The following is a 12,311-nucleotide window of genomic DNA, read 5'->3' as shown; positions in this document are numbered from 1 at the left end:
CCAATTGCTCTGACAACAACAGGCGTCAAGGAGACAGGGGCTCTCACCAGTGGCATTAACAAGTGGGAAAACTGTCCTTTAGCAGAGTCATCCAATTACCTCTGGAGCTCACAACATAGCAGACGTGTGACAAAAAGGAAGAAAGCATGATCTCTTCTGTCCGTGTTATCTTAAAGAATAGTCCTAGGCCTAGCTACGCTCTGTATCAGACTCTTCTAGATTTTCAGCTTTGGAGCTCTGCTAACAAGTGTTATAAATGAATTTAGTCCCAAACAGGATTCCAAACAAAGTTAACAATTTATTAAATGAATAAAGGCAAGCAAACAGCGCTGGGCACGTGGGGAGCTTCTGCTCTACCACAACGCGCGCCGTGAAAAACAAAACAGCTTCTTTTATAGTCTAACGTTCGTTACATATTCATACTAGGCGTGTTCTTCTCCATCTCCTGGTTGTGGGGGTGCTTAGAAACTTATCTCTGACCAGGCTCCCCACTGTTCGCGCTGGACAGCAGACATCCTGTGCAACAGCCAGACACCCTGCACAGCACCAGCTGCGGTCACCAGAACCCGAACAAGTTCACAACAGACACCTCCTGCTCAACAAATACGTACAACAAATGGCTCATCAAGGTCCCAAGCACTGCAATCCCTGAGGCCAAACACACATCCAAATGCCTCAGTTCTCCTCCAGGATAGTTAACGACAAAACCGGTTTTGGGTTGGCAAAAAGAGAACGAACTATGTACAGATCATCTGTCTCCTCCCGGCCTGCGGTTGTACAAGGATCGACAAAATGGTTGAAGATTACATAGACAGTGAGGGTCACATTTTATTATGCGGCCCTAGCATTGTTTATATTGACACGAATCAGATGAACATATTTCACACAAGTGATGCTCTAGCTTCATGTTTTTTGGAGCAGTTACACAAACTCATTCATCTTGCTAACAAAAATTCCTGAAGACACTACTGTGTCACTCTCTCTTTGTACATGTTTTCAAAATTAAGCATCAGAACACTTAGATACAGCAAGTTTCTCTATAAGGAAATAGCCACTCTACCTATTACAGAGAAAATTTCCTACTGAAAGTCTTCAAAAACAGCCATTGCATAAGCTAAATTTTTGCCAAGCATAAGCTAATTTTTTGCCAAGAAAGGTTGGACCAGATGATCCTTGAGGTCCCTTCCAACCTAGTACTCTATGATTTTATGATTCTAAAGGTGAGAAGAAACAGTCTAAGTATAGAGAAAGGGAATGTAACAATGAACCCCAACTGGTATTCACAAACAAAATGGGGGGAAAAATAAAAATCAGGTCCTCAAAGAATTTATAAATAAAAACACTCAAAAGAGAGCAAATCTCAGTCATTCTGAAAGCTAACCATTAAAATGACCTAAAAAACACAGGAAAAGTCTAACAGTTATGCATAAACACATCTTCTGGCATAACACAAACTTGCATGGAAAATAAACCCCACCTGAGAAAGGTACGTCTCTCAGAACAGTAGAACTCCAGCCCCTCCACAGGGAAAACCATCCGTCTGTAGCCACTTTACTGCTGATGCATGTGTACAGTTGCTTGTATGACAACTTGCGATACTGCATTCTAGTTCTGATCAGCTCCAGGGGGCTCACTACAGTAACTGAACCAACTGCAAATGCGAAAAATGTGGGCTTTTTTTTAAATCAACATTTACTAGTAGTATTTCCTGAACATTAAAGTCAGGTCTCACCTTGCTTTACATATTTGATTCCTTTCAGCTCTCCCATTTTCCTTGAAATAATTCCCAAAATAAGTTTCCTTTCCAGATAATACCGTATCTATTCACAGTACTTAAACATTTGGACACACACGCTACCTACCTTTTTTCAATACTGACATGTTGTAATCCATGTAACATGTTAAGAATCCTCATTTTCAGATTTATTACTTAAATAGGCTGAAAATTTCAAGTACTTGTAAAGATTACTTTTCAGTAATTACCATTTTTAAGTGTAACTTGAAGAAAGTGCACTTGGGGTTTGGGTTTTTTTCTTGTTAAAGACAAAAATGATGGTTAGAGATTAAGCTTTTATTGATTTCTAAGCATCTTTGCCATTCTTATTTTAAACTATCAAGATTATTTAGCAGGCAATCTGTATCTGATAAAGTAACTCTCTTGCACCTCGTGGAAAGGTCAGTGAGTCACCACTCACTAACAAGCTCCCATCACACATGTAATAGACGATTTTACTTTTCTCCTGTTGCTGGGATAAGGTTTCTTTGACATGTGAATTTAAAACATGGAGCAGCCTAATAAGAACAATTTGCCACATCACCACAGAATAACAATTATTTTTCTACTAGTCTTCCAGTCCCCCTCATAGATTTCACAAGTAGAATATGGAACTACATTCTCAGAGTCTTCTAAGAAAGCCCAAAAATATATGACATGAGCTACTTCTACAAAAATATATAAGGAAAAGAATAAACAAAAGTAAGAAAATATAAAAAGAAATTCAGTCCCTTTATATCATGCAGCAGTAAACCAAGTACAAGTCCAATTTTAATTTTCCTTGTAATTACCTGTGTAGCTTCCATTATAGAAAATAATGATGTTTATTATTAGATTCACCACAGAACAGACTTAAATTAAACTGTCCTTGGTAGAAGTCTAGAACTATCAAATAGTGAATAAATTACACATGTAGTGAAAGTGTAACACCAAAAATAATTCACATTATTCCAGGTTAGAGGGTTATGTTGCCCAAGAAATACTGCGTAATTACAGTATTCCTTCCTATGCCCAGCTCCACGTAATATTATCCCTCATTTAAAGCCACAGCAAATTTACTTTAAAACCAAAACAGAACAACAAAACAAAGCCAAGAAAACAGCATACACGTATTTTATTTCACTTTAATCTTTAAACAGGTAACAACTTACATCTGCTTAAGGCACCTGCAAGAACTGGAATGTGTTCATCATCCTTTCCTAGTCTAGATTTCAGAGCTTCACTCAATTGGTCATAGCAGGTAAAATAGATTACTGTGGTAGGAAGTGCCATTATTCTAAAATATAAGAGATGGAATCTAAATTAATACAAGGAAAGCAGAAACATAAAGTCAACAAACTTGTATGGATATTTTGCTTAAATAAGGAAAAGTTAGATCTCCAGCTGTGTGTTGTTATGGATGAAGAAAAAGCATTAATCCTGTGGCTTTGATTCACTGTCTCTAGTTCAGAGTTTCAAATTCACAGATTTCTCAGTTTTCTAGTTTTTAATTTCATGAGGAAAAACTATAAGTAAAATGATGGTGGATTATCTCAGTCAAAATGTATTTCATATCAGCTTCAGAACTATTTGGATAAAGGAATGGAATTGAAAGATGTGAATATGAAGCAAGCAAACAAAACATTATGGAAGCAGCTACTAACCTTAAATTTTTATTCATTTAACAACTGGCGAGTATTTTCTCTATCTTAATCAATACTTAACGATTCTCATTACTTGAAAGACAATGTGGAGTGAGTAAATATAAGTTTTTTCCATTCCAGCATAGTACAGACTATAATAAAAACAGCTAGATCTGTAATCATTCAGTGTAGGGGTAAAGCACCCTATCTTACTATAAAACTGCAATTATATTTTTGTGTTATGTCTGTGCCAATATAGCACATACCACCATTACCAAAAAACAATGAAGACTGTCATGCTTGGAAAACCAACAATTCATAGTTTAGCTCTTTTAAATACTGTGTACCTCTCTCCAATCAAGAAGCTGGTTGTTCTCTGCAGGAGTACAGAACACATGTTGAAGAAAAAACTCTGTCATGGCTGAAATAGAGACCTCTTAGTTCAATTAGATCCTAAAGGTTTGTATTTTGAAATTGCCACATGCTGCAGGTTAAATAACAAGGCCTGAGCTCCACCATGCTTTGCTTTTTTGTGTTTATATACTGAACACTGTGTGCAAATCAAAAGTGTACCAGTGCTTTCCCACTGGGCTCTTTGACTTGGAACAAGAGAACTAACTGTAACACAACACTTCAGTCTTACAAGATACAACTTTAATATACATGTTAGATTTGATCACTTTCTCAGATTGCTTATGGAGGGGGACATAATTATAGAGGTCTTAATTACTATCCATACTAGGTTAATATGAATAACAAGATAAAAGAGATTGGTGCTGTTAAGCTTAAAGAGAAGACGAGGAGGGGATTTGTTAACAGTGTTTGAATATGTAAATTGCTCTTGTGGAGAGAAAAGGAATGATCTGTTTTCCATGACAAAGTTGTATAGGATAAAAACCAATAAATTCTTTGGAATAAAGAAGATTCTAGTTAAATGTTTAAAAATAAAAATTACGTCAGGGTAATGAGGTGCAACACTACAGTGTCTGTGGAAACAGCTGTGTTGCTTATTGCAAGTCATTAGCAAAAAGCTAGGATAGCAAATCTCAATCAAAGTATAGCATTCTCTAACGATCACTTTTCACCCTATGATTCAATGATACTATCAAGGGGATGGTTACAGTAAGGATACCATCTCTAAAAGGCAGAATGAAGTCTGATATTCCTGCTTAACTACTGAGAATATATTAAGGAAGTTGCAAGGAGGAATCTCAAGATCTGGCAGAAATTATACTGTCTTTAGATGTTTCTGATACAACTGATTACATCACTATCTGTAACTTCAGAATTTACCAATATTTTTAAAATCACTTACAAATAAACATACTCATTTGTCTAAATAATGGAGTTAAATTTTTAATAATAATTAATAACATGTTACCAAATAAACCCTCCATTCAGCTTACAGTGTTGGGGGAAGTCCACTCCACAGTGATTTTATTCCCTCTATTTGAATAATTTTCACAAATGCATCCTAAAAATATAACCAGGCAAAGAGCAATAATTAGCTACAAAGCTTTTATACTCAGTAATATATTTTAGCTGGCAGAACACAAAATTAATGTATTAAAAAACTATGTTTCTAAAATGGCTTATCATTCTAAGATCCCAATTTTGTAGTTGCTAACACTAGCTATCACATTTAATCACACAAATAGTTCTATTGAGCTGAACAGAAATATTTGTGTGTTTGAAATTAAGAATTTCCTTCCATCTTTAAAGGACCAAAGTAGTAAGTTTTTATCAGTAACTGACAGCCTGTGAGTAAGTTATTTTCAGAACTAATACAACACAGCAGCAACTCGTGGAAACTTCCCCAAATAATCCACTGAAATATTTTTTTTAATACGTAACAGGAGTTCTTGGCATGAAATAGCAATTAACTCTCAATGATTCTTCAATACTTGCTTTCTCTGACAACAAGTTGACAACATATATGCAATGTATATACACTATACTATATTCTTGGAAGCCTACAATTAATACCACAGCTGTCCCATATATTCCCAGACCACTGACAGCAGAGGAACACTAAACCTTGAAGATCATTCAACTGAAATCACCATCAAAAAGACAAACTTCCTAATATCAGGATACCTAATGTTCTTAAATATTTGGGGGAAGAGGTTGAGATTTGATGGATTGGAATATGCTTAAGACCAGACATTATCCCAGGGCCTCTGTCCTGGGTTCAGCTGGGATAGAGTTAATTTTTTTTTTTTTTACAGGAACCTGGGAGGTGGGGGGGCATAGCCGGGGCAGCTGACCTGAACTGGCCAAGGAGCTATTCCATACCATGTGACATCATGCTCAGTATATAAAGGGGGAGCGGGCCGGGGGGTGGGCTCTTCTTTTCGGTGGGGGAAGTGGCAGAGCGTCGGGTCCCGGGTGGTGAGCAGTTGCACTGTGCATCACTCTTTTTGTATACTTTTTCATTAGTACCGTTGTTGTTGTTGCAATTTCTTTGTGTTGTTCCAGTAAACTGCCTTTACCTCAACCCTCGAGGTTCCAGGTTTGTTTTTTTTCTCTCCTCCGTCTTCCCCCCATCCCACCGGAGGGGGGCGGGAGGAGTGAGCGAGCGGCCGCGTGGTCCTTTGTTACCGGCTGGGCTGAAACCACGACAGCCTCAAAAGATACAGAGCCTGACAGACCACAAACAGGACTCACAGGAAGAAAAAGGCAAATAGCTTTAGAGGAGACAGCTTTGATGGACAGAGCCACTGAAGTAAAAAGTTGCATGGGGAAAACAAAGACATGATTTATTAAAACAAGCCTGACTTGAAAAAATGGAGCTTTGAGAGGGAGTCAAGAAGCCCTAAAAGGTCCTAAGATGATTTGACAAAAAAGACACTTAAGAGGGGAAAAAAAAAGACAGAAAATGCTATACTAGTATTTTATGTTTTCTCCAAATATATTCTGTACTAGTTAGTTTGTAAGTTTATACTAGCTTCAACAAATTTACAGGACAGGAAGGTATGGAAAAAAGATTGGAGAAAGGACATAACTAAATCCAATGACTGCACAGCATATTTATATACCTTACTAACTATATGGGCAAATACAGCAAAACATCTGTACAGTCCTGCCACTGGAAACCTACAATGTCCACTACAATTTTCTTTACCGCACAATTGTCCAGCACTGTTTTTTTAAAAAAATGAAAGGAGATCCAATGATATCATAGTCATTCTTCTTTATGAATCACCTTGTCATAGCAAAAATGGGCCTAAAATCATGTCAGTTGGAAAACTAAGCGACGTTCTAAAAAATTATATGGTAAAGTTAATTGAAAAATTCAAAATTGTGAAGTTATTAATTTTTTAAAAAGATAACACTGTAAAACTCCTCAAGAAACCTTTTGCATGAATTTCATTCTTCTCAGAAATTTAATTCTGAAAAATCCTTGATCACGTGTGTAATTTAATGGCAGAGTCAAACAAAATCTTGATTAATGAAGCAGCATCACAGTGTCCAACAGCAAGTCTGCTTCCAGTGTCTGAGTAAAATGCTAGTCCTACAAGTTTCAATGGATCCAGAACTTGACACATGAACTTAACTTTGAAATGCTATCTGCATTGTTAGTTCAGCTCAGGAGCATACTGGGAAGATCTGTTGATAGAAGAGCTATAAGTAGGTACAGAAAATGAGTACCTGCAATCAGCAACTACTGACAATATAGCTCAAGTGGGGAAAATAAAATCATACAGCCAGTATCCTGTGAGGAGAGCTGTGCAGCTGCCTCCTTGTTCATCTTAAGAAAGGAATATGTATTTTCTTGTAGAAGGTAAAAGTATCATTAATCACTATATAAATTACACAGTGTAACCACACGAACGCCCTCTCAAATTATAACAGATTCTACTGGAACTTGAAAAAAAAACATTTACAGCATGCTACTTAAAAATGTTTTCAATGTACAGTTTTATATAAATGTAAAATGTTCTTACCAACATCCCTTTGAAACGCCCACTTTTTTTATACCACGCTTTGCTGTCACCATTCTCACAAACACATATATGATCCATAAGGCCACTGGAGTATACAAAACACTTTCCTAATAAAATGGTGTACAAGAATATAGTTAATGCTTGTAAGATTGTTCTTACTCAGCAGCAATTTCAAATTGGATATAATGGCAACACAGATTTATCTCTGGTTAGACACAGTGGGGCAAAATAATCTTGGAAAGTCAATGATGACATTAGGTAAAAGGAAAGGGGGAACAAATGCAATCCTCAGAGTGCCAGACTAAATGAAACTGCCCTCACAGGCTCCAGGAAATGTGTTTATGTTATACCACCATCTGCTGAAGGCTAAAACCAACGCAAGACCTGAATAGCAATATTATATGTAACTATGTGAACATCTTTCAGATTTTTAAATCTTTTATTAAGTAGCTTTTTATTAAGTAGCCTCAGCATCCACATTACAAGTGGAGGCATTATATCTTAGGTTAGACTGTATTTATACTAGATCATCCTCTCTACTTGTTTTTGATTTCTTCTACATCATATACCTTGAACCTGTTTGATAAAATATTATTGCCATTATGAAAACACACTTTCAAGCTTCACATTTCTGAAGGGTTTAGAATTTACTAAAAAAACAGGATAGAAGGCACAAGTATTTTTCGTGATTTACAGCAAGTGTGACTGGAAATATTAATCTCCACATATAACATGGAACACCAGTCATCTCCTTTCCTTTTGAATCCGATTTATTAATTACAACTAAATAGTAGGAATCATTGACATATCTTTGAGTGCACAGTGTCTTCATCTATTCAGAACCCTAGTGGCAAGTGACTTAGGTAAGACTTACTACTCTTTTTCAAAAGTCTCTGGATTCTGGAGGAGCTGAACTTTGATATAGAGTCCTGATCATATAAGCCCTCTGATGAAATATTTAGTTATTAAGAGCTTTTTTTTTTTAAACTCAACTCATTAATAGTTGTACCTTCTGCCACAATGAAAATACTAAGACAGACAGAAAAAAAGTCTGTTTAAAATAGTATTTACAGGATTTTTTTTCCACTGTGTCTGTTCACTGGCAAATTCTTTCTTTAGCAATTTCAGTATATATTGCTGTGTTGCTCTCCCCCCCCGCCCCTTACACTTAAGAAACAAACACAACTATTGTGAAACAAATAAAAACATTCTGTAGCTCAGCATTATGATTATTATCAGCTAAATACAACAGCAAAAAGCGAATTATGCCCTCCACTATACTACACATTTACCTTTGGAGAATGGATTGCTTTGGGCTTGCAGTCGAGTTTTGATAACATCAAGAGGAGTTACTAAAATGAAACAGAAGTCATTCACAAACACCCTGCATGCCCTGAAAATGTACAAGTGTACAGATGCCTTATCATGAATTTCTACGGCTTTTTTTTTCCAGAGGGGAAAAAAAAGAGGCCTGTTTTACAATGTTATCAGACAGAGGCAAAAAGGAGAACTACAAATCCTGTATGGTTTGCAAGTGACGATATGTATCTTTTCTAATTTACTAACAGTTGCACCGACAACAAATATTAGAGATACACAAAGCTCATCCAAAACCCATTGTGTCATCTTGTCTGAAAGTGCTAAAACTTGTGCTATTATGCCCTGCTGCTAACCTTTTATAAGTGGCATACCACAAGGCATGTAAGATCAGATTTTGGCCTCAAGCATGTAAAATATTACAGCATTTTTTCATGTGTTTATTCTTTTTCAATAAACTGACCATAATAGCGATGTTCAAAAGAAAAATTTTAAACTCATGACATACTTTCCTTCTTTGCTGTGTGTAGAGTTGTTGACTTTAGAGTTGTTGAAAATTAAATGAAGGTTTAGTGAACATTTCATCGTTTCCGCTCCAGCCCTCACAATTATTACAGGCCTAGACATGCTGAACACTACAGTGGCTGGTCAGCTGGACCAGCCTCTACTGATTATATTGACTGAGGGCTTGATTCAGTTGCTTACATAAAAGCAGCTAGTGCCACCTGAGTCTCTAAGGTACCCAAAATACCTATGCAGTTGACAGAAATGACTGCAGCAGCTAGAGGCTAAGTCAAATACTCTAGCATGTGTCTCACTGAACACGTTCCTGTGCACAGGCAACTGACTCACACCTTAGCTCTCTATTGATGCCTCTCAGTTGACTAACAGGAGGTTGAATACTTGGCTCACATTTCCGTATCTAAATGTGGGGATCTAAATGTGACTCCTGCAGCTCAATTCAGTTGCTTAAAAGTTGGCATCTAGTAGTATTTTAGCCACTCACACATACTCTGCCTCATCCCCCAGCTGCCACTTCAGAAAGGGGCCAGTCTCCTATACCTCTTGAGCTCTCGAATACCAACACCTTACGCTGTACTAGAATCTTACGTACACACAGTTGGAATCCATCCTGGAAATGCCACAGGTCTGATGTAGCTTTGCTTGCTACTTTACCTAACATCACAGGACACATGGTATTAGGACAGACTAAGAAGAGTATGAATTTGACAGGGTCCTGGTAAGATCCTATTTTGTAAAAATTTGGAAATTTTGCAGGGGAAAAATCATGCTTAGAAAATTGCACATTTCCCCGTAGCATAACCAGGGTTAAAAGTCAGAACAAAAGACTAGCTTAAGCCAAAAAGTAACTGAAATACAAAGTATAAGCTAACGGGCTTGAAGAGCTCCAAGGGATACGAAGTACTTAACCTAACCAATCCATGCCTCTTTGGGTACAGGTGGGGAAGGAGGTCCTGAGTGAGACAACTGAATATGAAGCAGATGAATTCCACAGATTATCCAGAGGTTTAAAGGCCTAACAAAAAGCTATCCTTAAAAGCAATGTTTAGGGACAACCCTCCTCCCCCAATAAAAGGCTTTACCAGTGTAAGACATCACAGCAGAGTAAATTAATGTTACTACTGAAGTGGTAACATGAAGGGGACATCTCACAGGGGCCACACTTGCAGGATTTATGTCTTGTACTGTAAAGCAGTCTTTTATTTAAAATCTACTTTTAAGCAGCAGGAAGTATGGAAATTAATTTTTATTATTAATTTTGTTTCTTGAAGAAAGCAAGCATTTAACTACTACACCAAGAGGAAAAAATGAGAAGTCAATAAAAATTATTCATATTTCAGAAATGGTTAAAGATTATCAGGGATGGGAAAGATTTCAATTAACCACATTTGTTAAAATACAAAAAATTATGAGACAACTATTCAAAACCATCCTTATTGAACATATTAGTGGCAACTGATAAACCATATATATGTAGACATCATGCTGAGTCAAAATGAAGAGTAATCACTTTGTAAAGCTTCTCTCTGTGGCAAGCTTGATATTTTGCCTTACCAAATAATGATGTAATTATAGCTCCACAGCAAGAAGCTATTGCTTTCTGAATAATGGTTGTTTTTTCTAAGTTGCTATCACTCATTTTGGTCATGGCTTTATCCCTGGAGAAGAAAAACCCATTAAGGAACAGAAAAACATATTGCAAGACGATGCTTAAAACCTGCAGAAAAATCAAAGGAAAAAATATTTTAAATTTTCACTAACGCATTATGTATAAGCAGCAAAAATGTAAATACTAGTTTTCTACTTGTATACAAGCATCTCTGTTATTTTTTGAAATCAGACTATTTGCGCCACGTTTTATAAATACGTTTTCTAAATGACAATAAATCCTCCAAATCCTTCCTACATAAATTACATTGTTTATATTTTTTTGTAAACCACATTAAACATTTACTATGTATTACCTCTTGCTCCAACAAAGGGTTTAGGAGCATGTAAATAATCTGTACAAAGACAAATTCCCAGCCTGTGGCCCATAAACTGTAGCACATCGGAATAATCCATCTAGCCCTCCTCTTGCTTCCATCGAGAGGTCTCCTGGTTGATCCAACAGTCTCAGCCTGCTAGTGATGACTATATATCCTGGCAAGCTCCTCATCTAATAAACACTAACTAGTATCAACGCTACCATTAAGTATTAATTCCTGGAACAAATCCTGCTGTATGGCTGCACAGGCAAGGTTACAATACCTTAGGAACGTACTCACAGTATGTAAAAGTAAGCTTATATACTCCCAGCATCTGCAACTAGCCAGGACTGGAGAAAATAATAAAACCAAAAACATCCCAGAACATAAAATCCCCAAATAAAGGCGTATCTTTCAAAGTGCACGTTGTGCATAAGTCCATTCATAACTTTATTAGTTTACGTTGATATAAGCTTTTTATTTGCTCTACGGGAACATTATGTTTTGCTATTTTCAGTAAGTTTCATATATAAGAAAGAATAAGCTGCATAAAACGAGATTCGCCTCTCAGATGCTAACAACTACTAATGGGGGGGAATTGCCTTTTTTAGTGTATTTTTCAACGTATAACAAACCTACCTTCCAGAATAGCATATATGACCCGTTTATAAGCAGCGACCGGGTTGCAATCGCCGGAGGCAAAGCTCTCCGCAATAAAAACGTGGAGCATGCCCAGCCAGGCCCCCCAGCTGCTTGCCCCAGCCCACCAGCTGACTGTGAAGCCATGCCCCGAGCTGGGCCGCCGATCCGACCCGCCCTTGAGCCAGGGCATGCCCCGGGGAGCGGTGGGGGAGCCTCCGCGGCGGGAGGCGCTGAACCCGGTTAATTCCCCGGCCTGCCAGCACCGCGCCTGCGCCGGCAGGAGGTCGCTGAACCGGGCGGTCGGTTGCTCGCTCCTCGGCAGGTCCCCGGCCCCATCTTGCGGGGGCCAGGCCAAGAGACTCTTCCCTGGGATTTCTGCTGAGGAGGGCGCCCACCCGCTCCCTGAGGCGAGGCGAGGCGAGGTGAGGGAGGGGGGTGGCGGCGGCACCCCCCCGCCGCAGTAACGGCCGGTGACCTCCGCCTGCCGCAGGGACGCCTTTCCTTCCCTTCCTTCCGCCCT

At 38.1% G+C, this 12,311-nt stretch overlaps 1 protein-coding gene across 4 annotated transcripts in view; it reads right to left on the bottom strand.

The window, feature by feature from the left end:
* Positions 1-12,246, bottom strand: part of SLC25A40 (solute carrier family 25 member 40) — a 32,688-nt gene extending 20,442 nt beyond the window's left edge. For 3 of the 4 annotated variants that reach the window (XR_011323089.1, XR_011323091.1, XM_069775705.1), the window contains exons 1-6: positions 11,147-12,246; positions 8,636-8,695; positions 7,344-7,450; positions 4,803-4,870; positions 2,926-3,050; positions 1,478-1,651 (exon numbers count right to left, since the gene is read on the bottom strand). Coding sequence is in view for 2 of the 4 variants with exons in the window: in XM_069775705.1 (XP_069631806.1) it covers positions 1,478-1,651; positions 2,926-3,050; positions 4,803-4,870; positions 7,344-7,450; positions 8,636-8,695; positions 11,147-11,246 (634 nt within the window). In the remaining 2 variants the exon portion in view is untranslated. Of the gene's footprint in view, positions 1-1,477; positions 1,652-2,925; positions 3,051-4,802; positions 4,871-7,343; positions 7,451-8,635; positions 8,696-10,736 lie in introns of all 4 variants that reach the window. The other variant, XM_009914289.2, reaches the window with a different exon arrangement.
* Between the last annotated feature and the right edge of the window lie 65 nt (positions 12,247-12,311).

Source organism: Haliaeetus albicilla, chromosome 2 (genome assembly GCF_947461875.1).
Source record: "Haliaeetus albicilla chromosome 2, bHalAlb1.1, whole genome shotgun sequence".
In the NCBI taxonomy this organism is placed as follows: Eukaryota; Metazoa; Chordata; class Aves; order Accipitriformes; family Accipitridae; genus Haliaeetus; species Haliaeetus albicilla.
This window is presented reverse-complemented; position numbering and strand designations above follow the sequence as displayed.